The 22,787-nt window shown below is 41.1% G+C and overlaps 1 protein-coding gene across 2 annotated transcripts in view; it reads right to left on the bottom strand.

Annotated features, from left to right (window-relative positions):
* Positions 1–3,235: 3,235 nt before the first annotated feature.
* KIAA1328 (KIAA1328 ortholog) overlaps positions 3,236–22,787 on the bottom strand; it is a 413,466-nt gene continuing 393,914 nt past the window's right edge. For both annotated transcript variants that reach the window (XM_040264880.1, XM_040264881.1), the window contains one exon: positions 3,236–5,164. In XM_040264880.1, coding sequence (XP_040120814.1) covers positions 4,954–5,164 — 211 coding nt within the window. In that variant the 3' untranslated portion in view covers positions 3,236–4,953. The remainder of the gene's footprint in view (positions 5,165–22,787) is intronic.

Genomic DNA, 22,787 nt, shown 5'->3' with positions numbered 1-22,787 from the left:
ATTATGGGCTCTAATTTAACTTCTATGCAGAGTACATCATGAGAAATGCTGGACTGGAAGAAACACAAGCTGGAATCAAGATTGCTGGGAGAAATATCAATAACCTCAGATATGCAGATGACACCACCCTTATGGCAGAAAGCGAAGAGGAACTCAAAAGCCTCTTGATGAGAGTGAAAGAGGAGAGTGAAAAAGTTGGCTTAAAGCTCAACATTCAGAAAACAAAGATCATGGCATCTGGTCCTATCACTTCATGGGAAATAGATGGGAAAACAGTGGAAACAGTGTCAGACTTCATTTTTTTGGGCTCCAAAATCACTGCAGATGGTGATTGTAGCCATGAAATTAAAATACGCTTATTCCTTGGAAGGAAAGTTATGACCAACCTAGACAGTATATTCAAAAGCAGAGACATTACTTTGCCGACTAAGGTACGTCTAGTCAAGGCTATGGTTTTTCCAGTAGTCAGGTATGGATGTGAAAGTTGGACTATGAAGAAGGCTGAGTGCCGAAGAATTGATGCTTTTGAACTGTGGTGTTGGAGAAGACTCCTGAGAGTCTCTTGGACTGCAAGGAGATCCAACCAGTCCATTCTTAAGGAGATCAGCCCTGGGATTTCTTTGGAAGGAATGATGCTAAAGCTGAAGCTCCAGTACTTTGGCCACCTCATGCGAAGAGTGGACTCATTGGAAAAGACTCTGATGCTGGGAGGGATTGGGGGCAGGAGGAGAAGGGGACGACAGAGGATGAGATGGCTAGATGCATCACTGACTCGATGGATGTGAATCTGAGTGAACTCCGGGAGTTGGTGATGGACAGGGAGGCCTGGTGTGCTGCGACTCATGGGGCCGCAAAGAGTCGGACACGACTGAGTGACTGAACTGAACTGAACTGAAGGTCCAATCCAGCCACAGACTTCTGTGACTCTGGAATGTGATGGAATTGTGGTGAGGAGAGCAGAAAAGGACCCGGGCACATTCTCCAGGTGCTTGCTCAATTCTGAGCATGCATGTGGTGGAGCTGGATGTGAGTGAGCTATGAGGCTGAAGCCTGAGAGGCTAAAGGTCCCAGTTCTGAATGGAACAATGGAACTCTAGGGGTTCAGGAACAACCCACCTTGAATAGTGAATCTGAGAAACTTGAAGGAACCGTGTAGCTGGTTACCAACTTATGAAGTGGGCTCTCTGGCTACCAGTTTATTCTTCCTCTGAGGATCAGGCCTTGTTCCTAGACTCAAGAGTAATCTTACCTCAATTGGGTCAAACACGACTTAGTTCATTTTCAGCTTGGGAGCCATTTGAGTGATGACTTTGCTCTCATCACTTCTGTCTTTGAGGAGCAGCTGCAAAGGCCCCTGGTTCAGAGGGAGGTGCCAAGCTGGCTAGGGGAGCAGGGACAGGATAGGGCCTTTAGCTCTCTTAGTTGAATCCACAGATGTGACCTCAAAACTCATGCGAGCCCTCGCTGATGTTTTCCCTGCACCAAAAGCGAACTGTTTGCTGTTTAGTCGCTAAGTCGTGTCTGACTCTTTGTGACTCCATGGACTGTAGCCCAGCAGGCTCCTCTGTCCATGGAGTTGTCCATGCAAGACTACTGCAGTGGGTTGTCATTTTCTCTTCCAGGACTATTTTTCCTGTGTCCAAGTGCCAAGATAGTTCTTTACTGAACAGTTTAGTGAAAGGCACACAGAAGGGGCTCAGCAGTAGGCTCAGCAGTACACAGAGATTGAATCCTCCATTCTAGTGACCACATAGCCTAGTGTTTATGTGATGGGCATGAGCTGGAGTCAGCCAGGAAACCTACAAGATGTGGGTTTCTTTCAACTGACCATAAGCTCCTGTTTCTTTAACAAATACTAAGTGAAATGATAACCCCAGGCTCTGCTTTTGTTTTCAAGCTAAACTCCACTTATCTGATGAGGGATGTTTAAGGAGCAATTCAGTATCAAAACCACATGGGGAAAATAGCCATACAGAGAATTTATTACCATAAAACTTCATATGTGTGTGTGTGTGTGTATAAACATTGGCCCACATTAAAAAGAACATACCCTGAGGTGGGGATAGAGGGTGAGCTGGGGGGTAGTCTGTCAGAGCCCCCACCCTAACGATGGCAGACTTCGCCTGGCTCTGCTACTTATGCCTGGCTCCTCCCTGGAGTCTGAGACCAGCAAATTTCTTGTGTGAGAGCAGAGTCAAGGGAAAGGAGTGGCCCTGGAGGAGGAGGGAGCCCCTCCCTCCCATGACATCTGGGGTGCTCTAGACAAGCCCTCACCACGGAGGTCAGGTTTGTGAACACAAGTGTGCCTCCAGGAAGGGTGACCGCCAGGGAAACCTTTCCCCTGGCAGACTTGGCTTTTGAGATCACGCACCTTGGGCCCTACTTAAGGAGCATCCGTCGGCATCCATCCTTCCCCATTTTGCAAACACTGATTGGCGTTGCTCTCCTAGAACTGTGGGAAGCAGTGTGGGGAAGTGGTAACCCCAGCAGCATCACCCGCAAGTGTCCTGCCTTGCTTTGGGGAAGTGGCTGGAGGCTGGGTAAGTGCATCCCAGTCACTGTCAGGAGGGCTTACTGAGAGGAAAGGCAGATCCCTGTGTGCTGGCCCCTCTCCCTTGGTAGCTTCGTCTGCAATTAGGTTAAGCCTCCGGGTTCCACAAAAGCCTCGAGGCTCTACAACAACCTTTTCATACGTGTATATATAGATCTCAAAGTGAGGCACAGATTGAAATGTTAACATATGCTTCAATTCATACTGAAGACGTTAGACCAGACACAGATTCACATCCTATTGCCCTGACACCCAGGAAATGCCTACGGGATAGAGAAGGGCAACTGGTGGGGGACTGTGGCATATGAAAAACAGGCTGACTGATGCTTTGCTGAAAATCCAGCTTTGCTGTTCCAGATTGCTCATTCAGGAGAGGTAAGAAAGCAGTTAAACTCCATTTTGTGGCATGTGACCCCCCAAAGCCTTTAGTTTAGAGCCTACTTATGATTCTTGTAAAGGCAAACAAGTTTCTTGAAGACATCACAGGCCTTTTCATGGTCTTTCCGGCATCCTCTCACTCCAGAGAGCAGTAAGGACACTGGTGTCCAGGAGGGGAAAGTGTGGTTGTGGATAATTTGAAGGAGGTGGGTATACTTAAGGTGGTCATGACACACAGAGCCACAGAAAGATAGTTCAGGAACCTAACTTTAACTGAGAAAGTGGCCAAGGGCTCTCAGCTTGTTGTCACCACCTCTGCCCCTTGCCTTTTTTTTTTTTTTTGCCACACCAAAGAAAGCTCTTTGCCAAAGGCTTTTGGAATGGGATGGCACTGATTCAATTACTTTCACAGGGGTGAACTTTCAGAGAAGACTGTAATCTGCACTAATTTTCAACTGAATGACTACAGCTAGTTTGTCCTGACCTGATATTTCCCTCAGATTGAGAATATGGTATTGGAAGGCTACATTCCTTCCTCCAAAGGACAAGAAGATGCAAGTGAAGGAAGGCTGGGCAGAGGTGATGGGGCCCAGTCTTAAAAGACAATGAGATCTGGATTTATCCAGACACAGAAGCTGCTCTGGAAGGCTTCTGTAGGCTGACATAATCTAGCTTTGATAAAGACTTCAGGGAAGCCACGTGTCTCACTAACTGCAGGCTGTCCTGTGTGTTCTGACGTTGGCTACTGATAATGACCGACAGTCTTAGTCTCAGTTCATGTCTGGGGTTGGTGAAAGGGAAAGTGAAAAAAGCAACACCCCCTACACCAAATAGAGTCATTGAATAACACACATCTCCCCCCTGCTTCCAAGGACAGGACAGTTTTAAATCCATTATCTCTACCAGGCTCACCAATGCCCACCAGCTTGGGATGCTGCTAGAGCCCACTAGAGCCCTCTGTAAGCGAAGCAACCCAGCTCAAGAGCTCTGCCAAACAGGAGAGCAGAGAATCGAGGTTTCGGGGGTACTTCTTCCACAGGCTTTCTCTGGGGGCCCAGTGGAAGAGCAGGGGGGAACATTATCTGGCAAGTGGAGGTGGTTATGTGGGGCCATGAGACAGTGGCCTTGAGCAGAGCACATGCAAGGCCTGGCTATCTGGGACTCTGGCTCTTCATGGGGAAAGAGATGAGGGCAGGAAGCCTATCAGCCTGCAGCCACTGATGGGAGTTCATGACGGTGAATAAGACAGACCCTTGGGTCAAGGAAAGATACTGAGAGACTGCTCTAATTTACCCAAGGAAATGGCAGATGGGAGGACAAGCATTTTGGCCAGCGCCTCCGCTGGGCCAGCACTCTCTTGTTTTCAAGGGCTGGGGTGTGGGGGGTGGATTTCCAGCTCATTAAGCACTTTGGGGTATGGGGTGGGTAGCTGCCAGGCTGATGACTGCAGGGGCTGACTCACGATTGGCCCTCAGTGTTGCTTGTGATGGGAAGGGCACCAACTCCAACTCCAGAATTAACTGGGTGCATTGCAAAGAGGTAAGTGGTAAGAAAGCAGGGTGGAGAGGTAAAAGGGTCTATGCTTCTGAAACTGCTTATGTTACAAAGGGGCTAAGTGGAAACCAGAGGCATCTTTCAGTAGAAAGGTTTTCCTTGTATACAAAACAGAGCCAAACTTTTCCAGCAAAATATTGAAAAGGAAACACTCTTGAATGAGGCTGAGTAAACAATGGCCTCTGCCATGCCCTAAGTGTTCTTTGTTAATTTTCTAATCTCTGCTTAGCACAGAAAGGTTACTGCCCTCCCACTCATCCACCCTTAACATGTTACCTACTGACTGGTCTGATCAGAAACACCCTGGGTTGTTAGAATAATTTCTAAACTCGATACATAACAGGATGCTAGTGAGATAGGTCCCTGTGAAAGGAGAGACACAATTACAGTTAAATAATTTAAAATCCTAGATTGGTACATAGAGACACCCACTCGTTTCTGATGGAAACTTTGCAGCACGTGCTTCAGTGTCAAATGAAAAAGATATCTTCCAGAATCTGATTCTCCTCCAGGTCTTCGGGGGTGCTGCTGGCCCTGGTCTTGTTCCAGGTTGATTTCAGAGGACTGAATCGGCAAGTACTGTGATTCCATGACCCAGCTTCTCTGGAGTGATAGGGCCGTGGTTTGGAAGCAGTCTTTGGACTCAGAGATTGAACCAAATCCAACAGAGACGTCTCATACCTGTAACACATACAACCCAGACAGAAAATGATCAAGTTGGCAGAACATTAAAATCCAAAAAGAATACAGAGATGGGCTACCCAGGGTAAGAATCAGATCACAGATCACACCATAGACAAGAGGGCCTTCTCTGGGAACTTTAGGGAAAGTAAACACCAGAAGGGCTTTGTTGTCTGTCTGTCTCTAAGCCCTTCTTTTCTGCTGACTACTAACCTGTGAAGAGAGACTGTGGAGTGGGCAAAGTAATCATGGTAACAGCAACGATATGAGTAGTGACATTTGCCACAGATTCCAGGCTTGTTCTCAGTGCTTTCCATGACTCTTCCTTTCATTTAACCCTCTACACAACCATATGAGGTAGGTCCTTGTTAGTTACATGAAGAAACCAAGACTCTGAGAAAACTTGTCTAGCAAGAAGCCGCTACACGGCTGAGTCAGGATTTGAACCCCGGTCATTTGCTTCCAGCACTCACACACAGGGCACTTTTGAAGCTGTCTTTCAAAGTCTTTGCAGTCAGAGAGACTTGCTAAAATCCCTCTTTAAGACCACCTCACCTGTCTCCTGAGAAACCTGTATGTGGGTCTAAAAGTAACAGTTAGAACCTTACATGGAACAACCGACTGCTTCAAAATTGGGAAAGGAGTTGACAAGGTTGTATATTGTCACCCTGCTTATTTAACTTATATGCAGAGTGTTTTTGTTGTTCAGCTGCCAAGTTGTATCCAACTCTTCATGTCCATAGAGTCATGTGCAACTCTATGGATTGCAGCATGCCAGGCCTGCCTGTCCCTCACTGTTTTCTGGAGTTTGCCCAGTTCATGTCCATTGAACCGATGATGCCATTCAACCATCTCATCCTCTGTTGCCCTCTTCTCCTTCTGCCTTCTATCTTTTCCACCATCTGGGTCTTGATGTGAAGAGCTGACTTGCTGGAAAAGACCCTGATGCTTGGGAGAGATTGAAGGCAAAAGGAGAAGTGGGCAGCAGAGGATGAGATGGCTTGATAGCACCACCGAATCAATGAACGTGAATTTGAGCAAACTCCAAGAGATAGCGAAGGACACGTGCTACAGCCCATGGGGTCACTGAGATACAACTTAGTGACTGAACAACAACAGTAAGTCAACATGTGATAAGTACTCAATAAATGCTAATTTCTTCCTGATATGCTATTCCTACTTTCTTGAGAATCTTGGAAAAGGAACTCTTATTTGAAACTAAAGAAATCCCTCTAAAGTAGGAGTGCCTTAGTGTCTACCATTTTTATAAAAAAGTAAACTTAGAGCAGTTTAGAGGCAGAGAAACAAATTATATAGTAGACAACACCCTCACTCATGTCTTACTGTTTTTTTTCCCAGGATTGGAAGCCAAAGGCACAAAATGATCTCCCTCCACATTCATTCACATGAGGGGTCAAATCATCTCTATGGACAGAACGTGACGCCTAAGCAGGGCATGTGTGACCTGTATAGCTGCACAGGGCCCCACACATGGTTCAGTGCTCTGCTGTGGCTGTCTTGAAATTCTTAGTGATCTTATCTTTGACCTTGTCTATTAGAAATAAAGTCTGATGGAACACGGAAGCATGCGCATGAGAGAGGAGATACCCCAGGCACATGTGTGTGGGTTCTGGCCCACAGCACCGTGTGTATGACAGACAGCTGGCTCCTGCTGTGTGCACCTTCATGCCAGAGCAGTGTGGGTGTGGTGGTGCAGGGCCCCAGATGAGTCACCATGACGGTGACAGAAGGGGCGGCGGTGGTGGCACTGGCGGGAGGCTGGCTGGCCTTCTTCCAAGAGCTTATCCCCAAGGTGAAAATATTAGCTTTCTGGACTGAGCATGGAGTTAGGAACTGCCAGTGCTTAGGCAATAAACGCCAGTAAATTACAAAACAAAAGCATGCATGTGGAAACTGCAACACAGCATATCAAAGCGATACGAGGATTCTCGGAAGCGTTCAGAATCTCTGGTGTTAAATGCTGTTGCATCACTGCAAAGCAAATATCCACTGGTTGAGAAATAGAAATTGAATATAAAGATTACTGCATTTGATGGAAAAGAACGTTGTTTTTATATGCAGCTTCAAATGAACAGATAAATGAGGAGTACAGTTTTAAATTTCACCTTTCTTTGTAATTTAAGATACAATAATAGGCATAATAGGCATTTTGAATTATCTACAAACCATCAAGTGACTTTTGGTCTCTTGCATGACCTCTACAAGTTATAAGAAATGCTAGAGAAAACATTAAAATGGCATTGTACAAATTTAAATTGGTAAACACACATGAAATTAATGTGTATGAAGAGTTAAATCTTTAAAAAACTTCTTTTCCATAAGAAGCATCAGCTTTAGACGTACTAAAATTTATATTTTGAAATAATTTATTAGAAATCTATCCACATGGTGTCACAGTCTATAAAATATTCTTAACAGTTCCAGTGTCAGTTGCATCAGCAGAAAGATCCTTCTAAAAATTAAAAATCACCAAAATTTATATGTGATTTTTCATTTGCCAAGAGCAACTAATCTGCTTTTAATTATATCACTTAAAATAAAGTTGCTAAAAGTATAAACTTTGACGATCTAATAAATGAATTTGAAGAAACGTGAACCAGAAAAATTTTATGATCAACCAAGTTATCACATTAATAAAGTATTATTATTTATATTATATAAAATTATGATATTAAAATATAATTTTTTGCTAACTGTAGGTTAATGATATTATTCATATATCACCTGTTTTAAAAAGTTTTTTAATTGAAGGATAATTGCTTTACAGAATTTTATGGTTTCTATCACACATCAACAAGAATCATCCATAGGTACACCCATGTCCCCTCCTTCCCAGACCTCCCTGCCATCTCCCACCCGTTCCCACCCTTCAGCCTGGGGCAGAGCCCCTGTTTGAGTTCCCTGAATCATATAGCAAATTCCCATTGGCTATGTTTTACACATGGTATTTTAAATTTCTATGTTACTCTCTCCATACATCTCCCGCTTCCCCCTCCTCTCCTCCCACTTGTCCATAGGTCTGTTCTCTATGCCTGTTTCTCCACTGCTGCCCTGAAAATAAATTCATCAGTGGCATCTCTTCAGATTCCATATATAAGTGTCAGTATACGATATTTATATTTCTCTTTCTGACTTACTTCACTCTGTATGATGGGCTCTAGTTTTGTCCATCTCATTAGAACAGATTCAAGTTCATTCCTTTTCATGGATGAGTAATATTCCATTGTGTGTATGTACCACAGCTTCTTTATCCATTCATCTGTCAATGGACATCTAGGTTGCTTCCATGTTCTGGCTGTTGTAAATAGTGCTGCAGTGAACACTGGGGTATATGTGTCTTTTTCATTTTGGTTTCCTCAGGGTATATGTCTAGGAGTGGGATTGCTGGGTCATATGGTGGTTTTATTCCTAGCTTTTTAAGGAGTCTCCATACTGTCTTCCATAGTGGCTATGTCAGTTTACATTCCCACCAGCAATGCAAGAGTGTTCCCTTTTCTCCACACCCTTTCCAGCACTTATTGTTTGTAGACTTTTTGATGATGGTCATTCTGACTGGTGTGAGGTGGTATCTCATTGTAGTTTTGATTTGCATTTCTCTTATAATGAGTGATGTTGAGCATCTTTTCAAGTGCTTGTTAGCCATCCTGAATGTCTTGTTTGGAGAAATGTCTCTTCAGGTCCCTTTCCTACTTTCTTCTTAAAGGAAATTAAATTTCTTCTTAAAGGCAAATACTTCGTGGTTTAGTACCTTTAATCGCATTTTTAAATCCTACTTTTTGAACAAAAGATTTTCATTTTGCATTGATCTTGTAAGTTATATAGCTGACCTGGCCCTTAGGTCTCAGCCAAAATCAGACTAGCATTTCAGGCATGGAAATGTCATATTTTTTCCATGGTATGAAAATCTATAAGTTGAAATCCTTTCTAGCAGAAAATTTTCTTTTTTAGCAGAAATTTTTTTGCAGCTTTTATTCACATAGCATTAAGCCAATGTTTCAATATAATTGCTTTTGTCATTCAAAACAATAATTTCTGCATTCAACTAAAACATCTTTATTTAGGGTGTAAGCCAGTGAGTGAGTTGGATACTAGCTTCTAAGAAAGTTTGTTTCCAAGCAAGACAGACCTACTTCATGCTCAAGGTACAGGCTTTGTTTGCACTTTCCTTGGAGGCACGTAACAATGTTGTGCTAATATTCATCTCTTCATATAGACCATTAATTTAGTTTAAAATCAGAAACAATGGGAAGCCTATTTTTAAATACAATTTCAAATTTTTGTTGTATACAAAACAAGGAGAGATATTCTAACTGAACAAATTAAACCAGCTGCCTTTTCTATTAAAACACAGAACTAAAATAATTGGGGATTAGGAATTATACCAGAAATCAATCAATTCAGAGATGCAAATTGAAATCCAGAGTAACAATAAGACTGAGTTTAAAGACTGATTTTAAAGGTACCAACTTTAAAGGTACCAATCATTTGAAAAATAGTTGTGGGCTTCAAATTTCTTCAAAGTATTTTTATTCAAATACAATACAGTAAAAAAATCTTTATAGAGTGATCCACAACAACACTGAGAATTAGATCTGCTGTATTAGTCAGGATAAATTAGGTTATGCAGCAGTAACAAATTAACCTCAAAATTCCAGTGGCTCCATATGTGCTCAAAGCAGGTGTAGGCAGACAGTGGCTCCACTGTCTCACAAGGTAACGTGAACTTCTCTGTTGTCTTGGCAGGGAAGAGAAGCTGAAGAATCTTACAAAGATTCTCCACAGCCACGTAGGATGTGACACAATACTTCTTACATTTAATTAGCCAGAATCAGTCATGGATTGGAAGAGAGGAGAACTGGGAATTGCCAAATGCCAGTAATGCCCACCACTGAAGAATGGGTCTGAAATATAATTTGGAATAATTCTCTCATTTTATCAATGAAGAAACTTAGGTCCAGAGAAGTAGAAGTCAACTGTTGGCAGTCACAAAGCAACTGAGTGGCAGAGCCAAGTGTTTTTTTTAACACAGTTTCCTTGACTTCCTAGACTAGTTTATCTTTAATCTTTCCATCAAGTTAAACAAGATGTGTAAGTAAGGGAACAGTAAAAGAAGAAAATGGTTGCTGTTTCCAACTACACTGTATTTTAAAAGTATAGTAGGATTAGTTGTAACTCAGAGTGAACATTGCCATACTCCTATTCAACGTGGCTATCTTCACCAACAATTTCATCTACCCTAAAGTACAAAGGCTTATCTTCATGGGTCTGCAGTTATCATAAAAATTCCATTTCTCCTGAAGCCACATTCAGTCATGGATTACATTGTGGCAGAAGAACCAGGAAGTCTGTGGTAGGCAGGGACTTGGATTTCAGTGACAGCTCACAGCTGATTTTGTTCAGTAAATGTTTTCATAGTACTTTTGCTATTAGGAAAGACCAAATAATCCAGCAGATTAAAAAGCAACAAAACAGCAAGGATTATATTAAACATCAACACTTGAGAAGTCACCCAACTTTATGCCAGAACTATATATGCAATCAAGCAAAATAAAAAGTGAATTCCTATGGTATTTTGTACTACCAGTAAAGAGCAGTGTGTTTGCTGAGGTGACATGTGACAGGATTTGATTACCCTGGCTCGTCCCTGATGGGGACGTTTTGTATTCAAATAATGTAAAGGGACATATAACTTATTCAAATTGATAAAATACTGTTCCTTGAAAAAATCAGACTATATGTTAACCACAGGCATGACGATGTTGACCTTTCCTACCTCTGCACCTCATAGAGCCAGTATTCATGGTCACCAAAGCACACAGGTTGACTTTAACAGTTTCATTATGGAGATGTGTCAAGCAGAAGGCTTATTTGGTTTGTTGTGCCAGTTCCATCCAGGAAGCAATCTGAACTTGGCCATACTGGAACGAATCTGTCCTCCTAGAGCTCTCTTCCCAGTTTTGTTTGCTTTATTGACTATGTCAAAGCCTTTGACTGTGTGGATCACAATAAACTGTGGAAAATTTTTCAAGAGATGGGAATACCAGACCACCTGACCTGCCTCTTGAGAAACCTATATGCAGGTCAGGAAGCAACAGTTAGAACTGGACGTGGAACAACAGACTGGTTCCAAATAGGAAAAGGAGTACATCAAGGCTGTATATTGTCACCCTGCTTATTTAACTTCTATGCAGAGTACACCATGAGAAACGCTGAACTGGAAGAAACACAAGCTGGAATCAAGATTGCAGGGAGAAATATCAATAACCACAGATATGCAGATGACACCACCCTTATGGCAGAAAGTGAAGAGGAACTCAAAAGCCTCTTGATGAGAGTGAAAGAGGAGAGTGAAAAAGTTGGCATAAAGCTCAACATTCAGAAAATGAAGATCATGGCATCTGGTCCCATCACTTCATGGGAAATAGATGGGAAAACAGTGGAAACAGTGTCAGACTTATTTTTGGGGGCTCCAAAATCACTGCAGATGGTGACTGCAGCCATGAAATTAAAAGACGCTTACTCCTTGGAAGAAAAGTTATGACCAACCTAGATAGCATATTCAAAAGCAGAGATATTACTTTGCCAACAAAGGTCCATCTAGTCAAGGCTATGGTTCTCCCAGTGGTCATGTATGGATGCGAGAGTTGGACTGTGAAGAAAGCAGAGTGCCGAAGAATCGATGCTTTTGAACCGTGGTGTTGGAGAAGACTCTTGAGAGTCCCTTGGACTGCAAGGAGATCCAACCAGTCCATTATGAAGGAGATCAGCCCTGGGATTTCTTCTGAAGGAATGATGCTAAAGCTGAAGCTCCAGTACTTTGGCCACTTCATGCGAAGAGTTGACTCATTGGAAAAGACTCTGATGCTGGGAGGGATTGGGGGCAGGAGGAGAAGGGGACGACAGAGGATGAGATGGCTGGATGGCATCACTGACTCGATGGACGTGAGTTTGAGTGAACTCCGGGAGTTGGTGATGGACAGAGAGGCCTGGCATGCTGCGATTCATGGGGTCGCAAAGAGTCGGACATGACCGAGTGACTGAACTGAACTGAACTGAACTGAACTGAACCTAGCGGGACATTTAGATACCCAGGGGAGGATGTAGCCTCTGAAGCTTTGACTTGGCTCCATGCCACCAATTTAAGAAAGAGATGGTCTGACATGGTGTCTGAGGATATTAGCACAAGGCGAGGAAATGAAACAATTTCACAGTCCATCCCATAAGCTGCACTGGGTAGAAAGCTAAGTGTGATGCAGGAGCTTTCCCCTTTCATTCTTTTTTTATCTTTGGTGATTTCATTAGGCCTCTCCTGATTACCCTTCTCTGCTCTTTTTTTTAAATGATGGAATGTCCCAGAGATTAATCCTTAGCTCTCATGTCTTAGGTAATTTCATTCATCCTCATGACTTTTAATAACATCAATGTCAATGACTCCTAAATGTATATACCTCTAACATTAACCTTGCTCTCAAGTTCCAAACTCATACACTCAACTGTTGCCTGGTATCTCCACTTGGCGGTGTGACAGGCATCAATACAGAACTCTTCTTTTTTTCCTCTCCAAATCTTGTTCCCCTCCATCAACCCAGTTGCTTAGGGTTGCCCCAAACCTGCTATTATGCTTGACTCCTACCTCTGGGCCTGTGTGTGCACTGAATTCTCTCCTTCGGACATTCTTCGCTCAGATTTTGCTTATTTGCTTTTCTCTTTTAACAGTGATGAGAATAAGGTCATTATTCTGTTTCTGTTATTATCTTCAGGGCCAAGAATGGGATCTGACATAAGGTAGGAGCTAAATATTTGTTGACAAAATGAATAGTTCTGTGGCTTAAGTTTAGCACCTTCCTCTATAAGCAGCTTTTTCAATCTTTGTAAAGCCAGTCTTTTAAAAAATTACAACATACTGCAAACATTATGAAAATATTACTCATCCATCTATTCTTATTTTCCTTTTATAAAAAAATAATATACATATGGACTATGTAAACTATTTTTTCACTTAAAATGTTGAGAATATTTTTTCTGTATAAATTTTTTATAGTATCATTTTTCATGGCTTCAGGTTACTTTGTCTCCCAGATGCACTCTAATTGAGCTAACCAATCCCTTACTGAAGACAGCTTAGGTTAGGTCCAAGGTCTTCTGAGACTTTAATACTTTTTTTTAAAACACGTTGCTCAGTTGTGTCTGACTCTTTTTGAGACACCATGGACTGTACAGTCCATGGAATTCTCCAGGCCAGAATACGGGAATGGGTAATGATACCTTCTCTAGGGGATCTTTCCAACCAAGGGATTGAACCCAGGTCTCCTGCATTGCAGGCAGATTCTTTACTAGCTGAGCCACCAGGGAAGCCCAAGAATGCTGGAGTGGGTGGCCTTTCCCTTCTCCAGGGGATTTTCCCAACCCAGGAATCAAACTGGGGTCTCCTGCATTGCAGACAGATTCTTTACCAGCTGAGCTGCATGGGAAGCCCCTTCTGAGACTAAATCAGCTGTATCTCTCATTCCATTTTAAATCAGTCAATGCCCATAGGATATTCTCCACTCCAACTCATCCCAAGTTAGCAGAACATTGCTATCCCTATTATGTTTTATAGTTTTACCCTCTTTTTACCCAACACTTCCCATGCCTCTAGGGCTTCTGGAACTTTTGTCTTATGAGATACTCAGCTGTATTTTGTCCTCTTCTTAGAGTACTTCCTTCATCCCCTGTTTTAACTGAAACCCGGCTCTTTCCTGAGGTCAATGCCTCCCCTACATTCTTCTCAGTGAGAACTGTTTATACTCAACACACCCAATGAATTTTAGGGTCAAGAGGTAGTATTTGGACCATCATTGCTTCCATTTTTGCTTTTTGATAATTATTCTCCTGGTGTCTCATTAAACTCCTACTACTCTGAGGATCCTGTCATCTGCTATACCACCTTAACCTTTCTGCATCTATGTCATCCATCTACCCACTCACTCTCAATCTTGATTTAGTCTTCTCCTTCAGTTCACTGTTACCATCATACTTGCTAACATCAACATTACATGAATGGCACTCAACCAGTACTCTGAGTTCTTTGACCTCTCAGGTCAAAGACTTTTTCAGGGAATTCCCTGATTGTCCAGTGGTTAAGACTTGGTGCTTTCACAGCCATGGGCCCAGGTTCAATCCCTGGTCAGTGAACTAAGATCCCACAAGCTGTGGGGTATGGTCAAAAAAGGAAAAAAAAATTTTTTTCTCAGCAAATCTTTCTTTTTATATCCTAGAGCTTGTGAACAGCCTCTCTTCTGAATTGAGTAATTCAAACATCCCACTACTTCCTGACACCCACATCTTACCCTCAAGCTTGTTTTTTCAGCTACTCCTACCATCTCTGCCCACTGGTCTCAATGGACCATTAATTCAAACAATCATTGTTCTAAGAACTGGGAACAAAGTGGTGAACAAGACAGGTCAAATCTCTGTCCTGGTGGGACCATTAATAGCATACATTCTTCCCAACCCTTTTCTTTCTTATTTAACTTGAATTTCATGGCCTAGCATTCCCAAAACTCTTTTGACAATGCTACTAAAAACACGTCCCCTGTATTTTTATCCACCCCTGACATCTGGCAAAATCATAACACTGCATGAACCAAATGTCTGTCTTTCTGTGACTTATAGTTGGTAAACTTAGTGTATAAAAAACAAGATTAAAGAAACTAGCCAACATACAAACAGCAGATCCAATATAGATTCCCAGTCACTAACTCTAAGTGGGTGCTAAACATTTTCTGACAGAGCTACTGTTACTTCTCTAATCAGCTGCTCGGCTCTTCCCATTTCCCTTTTCACAACTTAGGTTAAACAGATGGTCTTGCTTCCCATTTCAGAAAAAGGGGCCATAGAAGAAAAGCTGTCTTCCCTTTGTCACTTTCCAAGTGTTTCAGCGTTTATCATTTCCTCCTTTTACATTAAAGGAAGTGATCCTTCTCTTAGGGCTAATCACTCCATCTGTACTTTCCAGGAACCTTTTAGTATTGACTCTCCACTCTAGAACCTTTAATCTTTTCCTGTTTACTAGATAACTAAGAGCACTTAAGACATTTACACATTTCCATAACCACACCACTTCTCAACTGTTTCCAACTGGCTTTCATCTTCTACTACTCTACTAAAATTGAACTCAACAAATTCAACAATGACTTCTGTGCTGCTAAATCCAACGGACACTTTATAGTCCTTGCTTTACATGTCTCTCCAGCATTCAGTGTGGCTGACTGCTTCCTTATAAACTTTAAACTGCTTTATTGAAGTAAAACATATCTAAATCATTACAACCAAGTGGTTTTTAGTTTAACAGTGTTGTGCAACTATTATAATTTGAGAACATTTCCTTGCCTGCCCCCTCCCAAGAAACCCTGTAGCCATCAGCAGTCACTCTCTATTTCACTCCTTGTGGTTGCCAAATAACATGCCATAGTATGGATATACCAGGCTTCCCTGGTGGCTCAGTAGTAGAGAATCTGCCCGCGATGCAGAAGACGCAGGAGATGTGGGTTCAGTCCCTGGGTTGGGAAGATCCCCTGGAGGAGGGTATGGCAACACAATCCAGCATTGTTGCCTAGAGAATCCCATGGACAGAGGAGCCTGGCAGGCTAAAATCCATAGGGTCGCAGAGTCAGACACAACTGAAGTGACTTAGCATGTATACACTCATGGATATACCACATTTTATTTATCTGTTCATCACATGATAGATATTGGGCTGCTTTTGGCAACTGTGAATAGTGCTGCGTTGAACAGTCATGTATGTGCTTTTAGTAAACATATGTTTTCATCTCTCTTGGGTGGACACCTAAGGATTGGATGATAAACTCTATGGTTAACTTTTTAAGGCACTGTCATACTGTTCTCCAAAGTGCGTGTGCCATTTCATATCTGAATTTGGAGGTCTTTCCTCTGGGACTATTAAGCTTCTCGGAGAAGAGACTTTCAGTGTTCTGGGACAGAGATTTGGTCTACTTCTGGAACAGGGAAGGAGGGTGACTTTTCTCCATTTGTAGACTTTGAGTTCATCCCCTTTTCAGCGCTACCTGTACATGCTAGTTCACTTCAGCAGTGTCCGATTCTTTGCAACCTTTTGGACTGTAGCCCGCCAGGCTCCTCTGTCCATGGGGTTCTCCAGGCAAGAATACTGGAGTGGGTTGCCATGCCCTCGTCCAGGGGATCCTCCCAACCCAGGGATTGAACCTGTGTTGCTTATATCTCCTGCATTGGGGCTACCTGAAATCTTCCAAAGTCCACACCATTCCTGAGTCTTCTCTTCTCTACTGAATTTATGCAGAGAATTCATCTCTAGTCTGTTGTCTGGGACTTATATTCCATACCTGGACTGTGGCAGGAGTACTAGGTTTTTGGATTCTTGCTTCAGAAGTCTACCTCATACTATTTTTAGTTCTACCCCACATGACCACTGTTTATTGTTCATGTTGCTTCTAATTCCCAGAATTTTCAAAGTTCTCTCTTCATTTGTAAAGTCTTCTCAGTGCTTTCTCTGCGGTAGCTTCCTCTGTCCTGTCTAATAAGTTACTAATCCTCCATTCATTTTCCATTTTCCAAAATGTATAAAAATCTCTGGTACATTGATGACTCTTCTCCCATTTCTTTTGTGGATTTACGCTTTTAAATACATTCATTTACTCTCATCTTACTGGCGTCTCAGGAAATAGCAGAGATAAATAAAAGTGTTCAATGAATCATCTTAGCTAGGAAATAAATTTGCAGGAAGCTTCCATAAATTTCCAGGTTTATTATTAGACATTTTTGAGTTTTTTCACTGCTCCTATAAATGATCTCTCCCCTACCCATTATATTTTTTAAATAGCTAATGTTAGTATCAAGATTTACAGTAATTGAGTTCTGAATATCATTGAACTCTTTTAATTTTTAAGACTATTTTTTCAATAGATTTTTATGGGTTTTATGGGTGAACAGTTATATTGAATATAGATAATCATAAGGTTTATTATTTTCCCATATTTATATTACTTTTTCTTATATTATTGTATTGGTTAGAACTTCCAGGGAAACGCTAAAACTACAATTTTCATAGGCACCTTTGTACAATTCTGCTCTAAAAGGAATTATTCTATTTTTTTTCACTATTAAGTATTTCCCATCTAGATATTCTTTATTACATTAAGAAGTGTTTTCTCTTTTGGCTTACTAAAAACAGAAATGAAAAATTAATTCTACCAAGTAAATAACTTTTAAGTATAAACTGAAATGATAATATATATTTTTATCTTTGATATATTATTGAGATATTCTATTTCTGGCTTCCAAAATATATAGCAATCAAGTTTTAATTCTTAGAATATATTCTGCTTGGGTACATGGAATTATTCCTTATATTTATTCTTAAACTAGATTTGTATGATTACTTTAGGGTTTAAAACATCTATATTTATAGGAAATATTTGTTTATAATCTTTCTTATGTACAGATGGCCAATAAACACATGAAAAGATGCTCAAAATCACTAATTATTAGAGAGATGCAAATGAAAATGACAATGAAGTATCACCTTGCACCAGTAAGAACTGCCATCATACAAAACTTGAAACAATAAATGCTGGAGAGGGTGTGGAGAAAAGTGAACCCTCTTGCACTGTTGGTGGGAATGTAAATTGATACAGCCACTATGCAGAACAGTATACAGACTCCTTAGACAACCAGGAATCAAACTACCCTATGACCTAGCAATCCCATTACTGAGCATATACCCTGAAAAAACCATAACTGAAAAAGACCCAAGTACTACAATGCTCAGAGCAGCACTATTTACAATACCTAGGACATAGGGAAGTAACCTAGATGTCCATCGACAGATGAATGGATAAAGGAGATGTGGTACATATATACAATGCAATATTATTCAACCGTAAAAAAGGATGAATTTGAGTCAGTTCTAGTGAGATGGATGAACCTAGAGTCTGTAAGTGAAGTAAGTCAGAAAGAGAAAAACAAATATCATATTGCAATGCTTATATATGGAATATAGAAGAAATACAAAAAGGCAAAATGGATGCATGAGGAGGCCTTACAAGTAGCTGAGAAAGAAGAGAAGGGAAAGGCGAAGGAGAAAAGGAAAGATATACCCATCTGAATGCAGAGTTCCAAAGAATAGCAAGAACAGATAAGAAATCCTTCCTAAGTGATCAATGCAAATAAATAGAGAAAAACAATAGAATGGGAAAGACTAGAGATCTCTTCAAGAAAATTAGAGATACCAAGGCAACATTTCATTCAAAGGTGGGCATAAAAAAGGACAGAAATGGTATGGATTTAACAGAAGCAGAATAGATTAAGAAAAGGTGGCAAGAATACACAGAAAAACTAATCAAAAGAGATCTTAATGACCCAGATAACCACAGTGGTTTTTTCCCAGATCACTCACCTAGAGCCAGATATCGTGAAATGCAAAGTCAGGTGGGCCTCAGGAAAGCATCACTATGAACAAAGCTAGTGGAGGTGATGGAATTCTAGCTAAGTCATTTCAAATTCTAAAAGATGATGCTGTGAAAGTGCTGCACTCAATAGGCCTGCAAACTTGGAAAACTCAGCAGTGGCCACAGGGCTGGAAACGGTCAGTTTTGATTCCAATCCCAAAGAAAGGCAATGCCAAAGAATGTTCAAACTACTGCACAATTGCACTCATCTCACATGCCAGTAAAGTAATGCTCAAAATTCTCCAAGCCAGGCTTCAACAGTACGTGAACCATGAACTTTCAGATGTTCAAGTTGGATTTAGAAAAGGCAGAGGAACTGAGACCAAATTGCTGGCATCCATTGGATCAAGAAAAAGCAAGAGAGTTCTAGAAAAATATCTACTTTTGCTTCATTGATTATTTTAAAGCCTTTGACTGTGTGGATCACAACAAACTGTGGAAAGTTCTGAAAGAGATGGGAACACCAGACCACCTGCCCTGCCTCCTGAGAAACTGGCATGCACATCAGGAAGCAACAGTTAGAACCGGACATGGAAGAACAGACTGGTCCAGAATCGGGAAAGGAGCACGCCAAGGCTGTGTATTGTCACCCTGCCTGTTTAACGTATATGCAGAGTACATCATGAGAAACGCCAGGCTGGATGAAGCACAAGCTGGAAAGAAGATTGCCAGGAGATATATCAATAACCTCAGATATGCAGATGACACCACTCTTATGGCAGAAAGTGAAGAGGAACTAAAGAGCCTCTTGATGAAGGTGAAAGAGGAGAGTGGAAAAGCTACCTTAAAACTCAACATTCAGAGAACTAAGATCAAGGTATCCAGTCCCATCACTTCATGGCCAATAGGTGGGGAAACAATGGAAACAGTGACAGACTATTTTCTTGGGCTCCAAAACCACAGCAGATGGTGACTGCAGCCATGAAATTAAAAGATGCTTGCTTCTTGGAAGGGAAGTTATGAGCAACCTAGACAGCTTTTTTAAAAAGCAGAGACCTTACTTTGCCGACAAAGGTCCACATAGTCAAAGCTATGGTTTTTTCCCAGTAGTCATGTATGGATGTGAGAGTTGGACCATAAAGAAGGCTGAATGCTGAAGAATTGATGCCTTTGAACTGTGGTGTTGGATAAGACTCTTAAGAGTCCCTTGGACTGCAAGGAGATCCAACCAGTCAATCCTAAAGGAAATCAGACCTGAATATTCATTGGAAGGACTGCCACCTGAAGCAAAGAGCCGACTCATTAGAAAATACCGTTATGCTGGGAAAGATTGAAAGCAGGAGGAGAAGGGGACAACAGAGGGTGCAATGGTTGGATGGCATTACGGACTCGATGGACATGAATTTGAGCAAGCTCTGGGACTTGGTGAAGGACAGGGAAGCCAGGCGTGTTACATTCCATGGGGTCGCAAAGAGTCAGACACAACTGAGCAACTGAACAACAACAACCTATTTGCAGGGAAGGAGTAGAGACACAGCTATAGAGAATGGACTTGTGGACAAAGTGGGGGAAGAAGAGACTGGGATGGATGGAGAAAGTAGCATCGATATATATATACACTACATTTGTAAAACAGACAGGTGGTGAGAAGTTGCTATATAACACAGAGAACCCAGACAGGTGGCTCTGTGATGATCTAAAGGAGTGAGATGGGGGAGGGGAGGGACACTCAAGAGGGAAGGGATATAAGTTTTATGGATGATTTGTGTTATTGTACAGCAAAAGTCATCACAACATTGTAAAGCAATTTTCCTCCAATTAAAAAAGAAAAATAAAAAAAATTTCCTTCTCATGATTCTTTGAGGTTTCCCTGGTGGCTCAGATGGTAAAGAGTCTGTCTGCAATGCAGGAGACATGGGTTCAATCCCTGGGTCAGGAAGATCCCCTGGAGAAGAAATTGGCAATCCACCCCAGTATTCTTGCCTGGAAAATCCCATGGACAGATGAGACTGGTGGGCTACAGTCCATGGGGTCGCAAAGAGTCAGACATGACTGAGTGAGTTACACTCTGATTCTTTATATCCCTATATATTATTCTTACCCCAGTGGGAGAAAAGGAATAGTACCAAGAAAGAATGAATTCATAAAGAAGGTAGAAGGATAACTAATTACCACACTAGGCTAGGAGTCCTAGAATAGGTCTTTCTTCTCAGGAATCCTAAAAGAGTTCTTCTCAAAAGTTTTCTACTTTTTAACTGCTAAAGCAAACCTAGGCTGGCATTCAGGTTTCTGAAAAATAGAAGATACAGAGTATTTTATAAGTGCTTCCCTGGTAGCTCAGAGGGTAAAGCGTCTGCCTGCAATGTAGGAGACCTGGGTTTGATCCCTGGGTCAGGAAGATCCCCTGGAGAAGGAAATAGCAACCCACTCCAGTACTCTTGCCTGGAAAATCCCATGGATAGAGAAACCTGGTAGATAGACTACAGTCCATGGGATCGCAGAGAGTCAGACACGACTGAATTGCTTGCCTTGCCTTATTGTAATTACTTGTCAAACATCAGTACAAAGGGTGATTAACTGAACTGTATATTTAAAATGGTTATGTTGGTAAATTTAAGGTTTATATTGGATGAGATGGCTGGATGGCATCACTGACTCGATGGACATGAGTCTGAGTGAACTTCGGGAATTGGTGATGGACAGGGAGGCCTGGCGTGCTGCGATTCATGGGGTCGCAGAGTCAGACATGACTGAGCAACTGAACTGAACTGAATTGCTTTTCCACTATTTAAAGTAAGACTCCTTTGGAATGGACATGTACACTCTGCTATATTTAAAAGTGGGTAATCTACTGTATAGCACAGGGAACTCGGCTCAGTGTTATGTGATAGCCTAGATGGGAGGGGAGTTTGGAGGAGAATACATACATGTATATGCATGGTTGAGTCACTTTGCTGTTCACCTGAAACTATCACAACATTGTTAATCAGCTATACTCCAATATAAAATAAAAAGTTTTAAATTAAAGAAAAGAAAAACAGGTAGTCTTGAACCTGCCTGTGAGACTGCAGATCTTTTAGGAGAACTACTCATATAGAGGCAGAGACAGATAGGTGCAGACACAGGATTGAGGGTAATACTCAGAATCTCACCTTCTATCTCTTGTTCTCCATTCAGCAGAGATGCTATCATGAAAGGATTCTGCTAACCCTAATTTAATATATTTTTTCTTGAAGTGCATATAAGTCATAGACTGAATATTATGTGAAGTCAGTGCAACTTGAAGGGAGGCTAAAGAATTTACCAGAACATCAATGAGTATATGGGAGACCCTCTAATCAAGAACAATTTTAATATAACATATTAAAAGGCAAACATAACAAAGTAAAATTTCTTAGTTATGTTATATATGCCTTTCTATAACGTTTACCTTTTCATCTGAGACTCAGTTTCCTACATAGGAAGAAGGAACTAAAATGTTCACAATAATTTTGAAGAAGACAAAGTTGTATAGCTCATATAACATGGTTTTAAGACTTACTGTAAAGCTACATTAATCAAGACAATGTGGTATTAGTGGAGAATGGATATGCAGATCAACAGAAAAACATGAGTCCAGAAATATATCAAGACAAAATATGATCAACTGAGGTTTTTACAAATGCAAAGTTAATTGAGTAGAAAGGATAATCTTTTCAACAAATAGTGTTGCAACAATTAGACATATGTGAGCAAAAAAAAAAGAACTTTAGCACAAATCTCACACCTTAGCACAAAAATTAACCTTACATTAATCAAGAAAGACCATATTCTGGGCCATAAAATACATGTTAACAAACTGAAAAACTAGAAATCATATAAATCATATGCTGTCTGCTCTCAGAACATAATGGAAGTAAATTAGAAATCAGTAACAGAAAGATAACTGGAATATCCCAGAATACACAGAGTAATAAACTCCACACTTCTAAATAAAAGATGGGTCAAAGAAGAAATCTTAAGATAAAATTAAATAAATTTTGAATTGAATAAAAATGAAAACATAACATACTAAACTTTGTGGGATGCAGTGAAAGCAGTGCTTAGAGGGAAATTTATAGCATTGAATGCATACATTAGAAAAAAGAAATCTAAGATCAGTCACCTAAGTATCTAATTTAGGAAACTAGAAACAGAAG

The sequence above is a fragment of the Oryx dammah genome, unplaced genomic scaffold (genome assembly GCF_014754425.2).
Source record: "Oryx dammah isolate SB20612 unplaced genomic scaffold, SCBI_Odam_1.1 HiC_scaffold_22, whole genome shotgun sequence".
Classification (NCBI taxonomy): domain Eukaryota; kingdom Metazoa; phylum Chordata; class Mammalia; order Artiodactyla; family Bovidae; genus Oryx; species Oryx dammah.
This window is presented reverse-complemented; position numbering and strand designations above follow the sequence as displayed.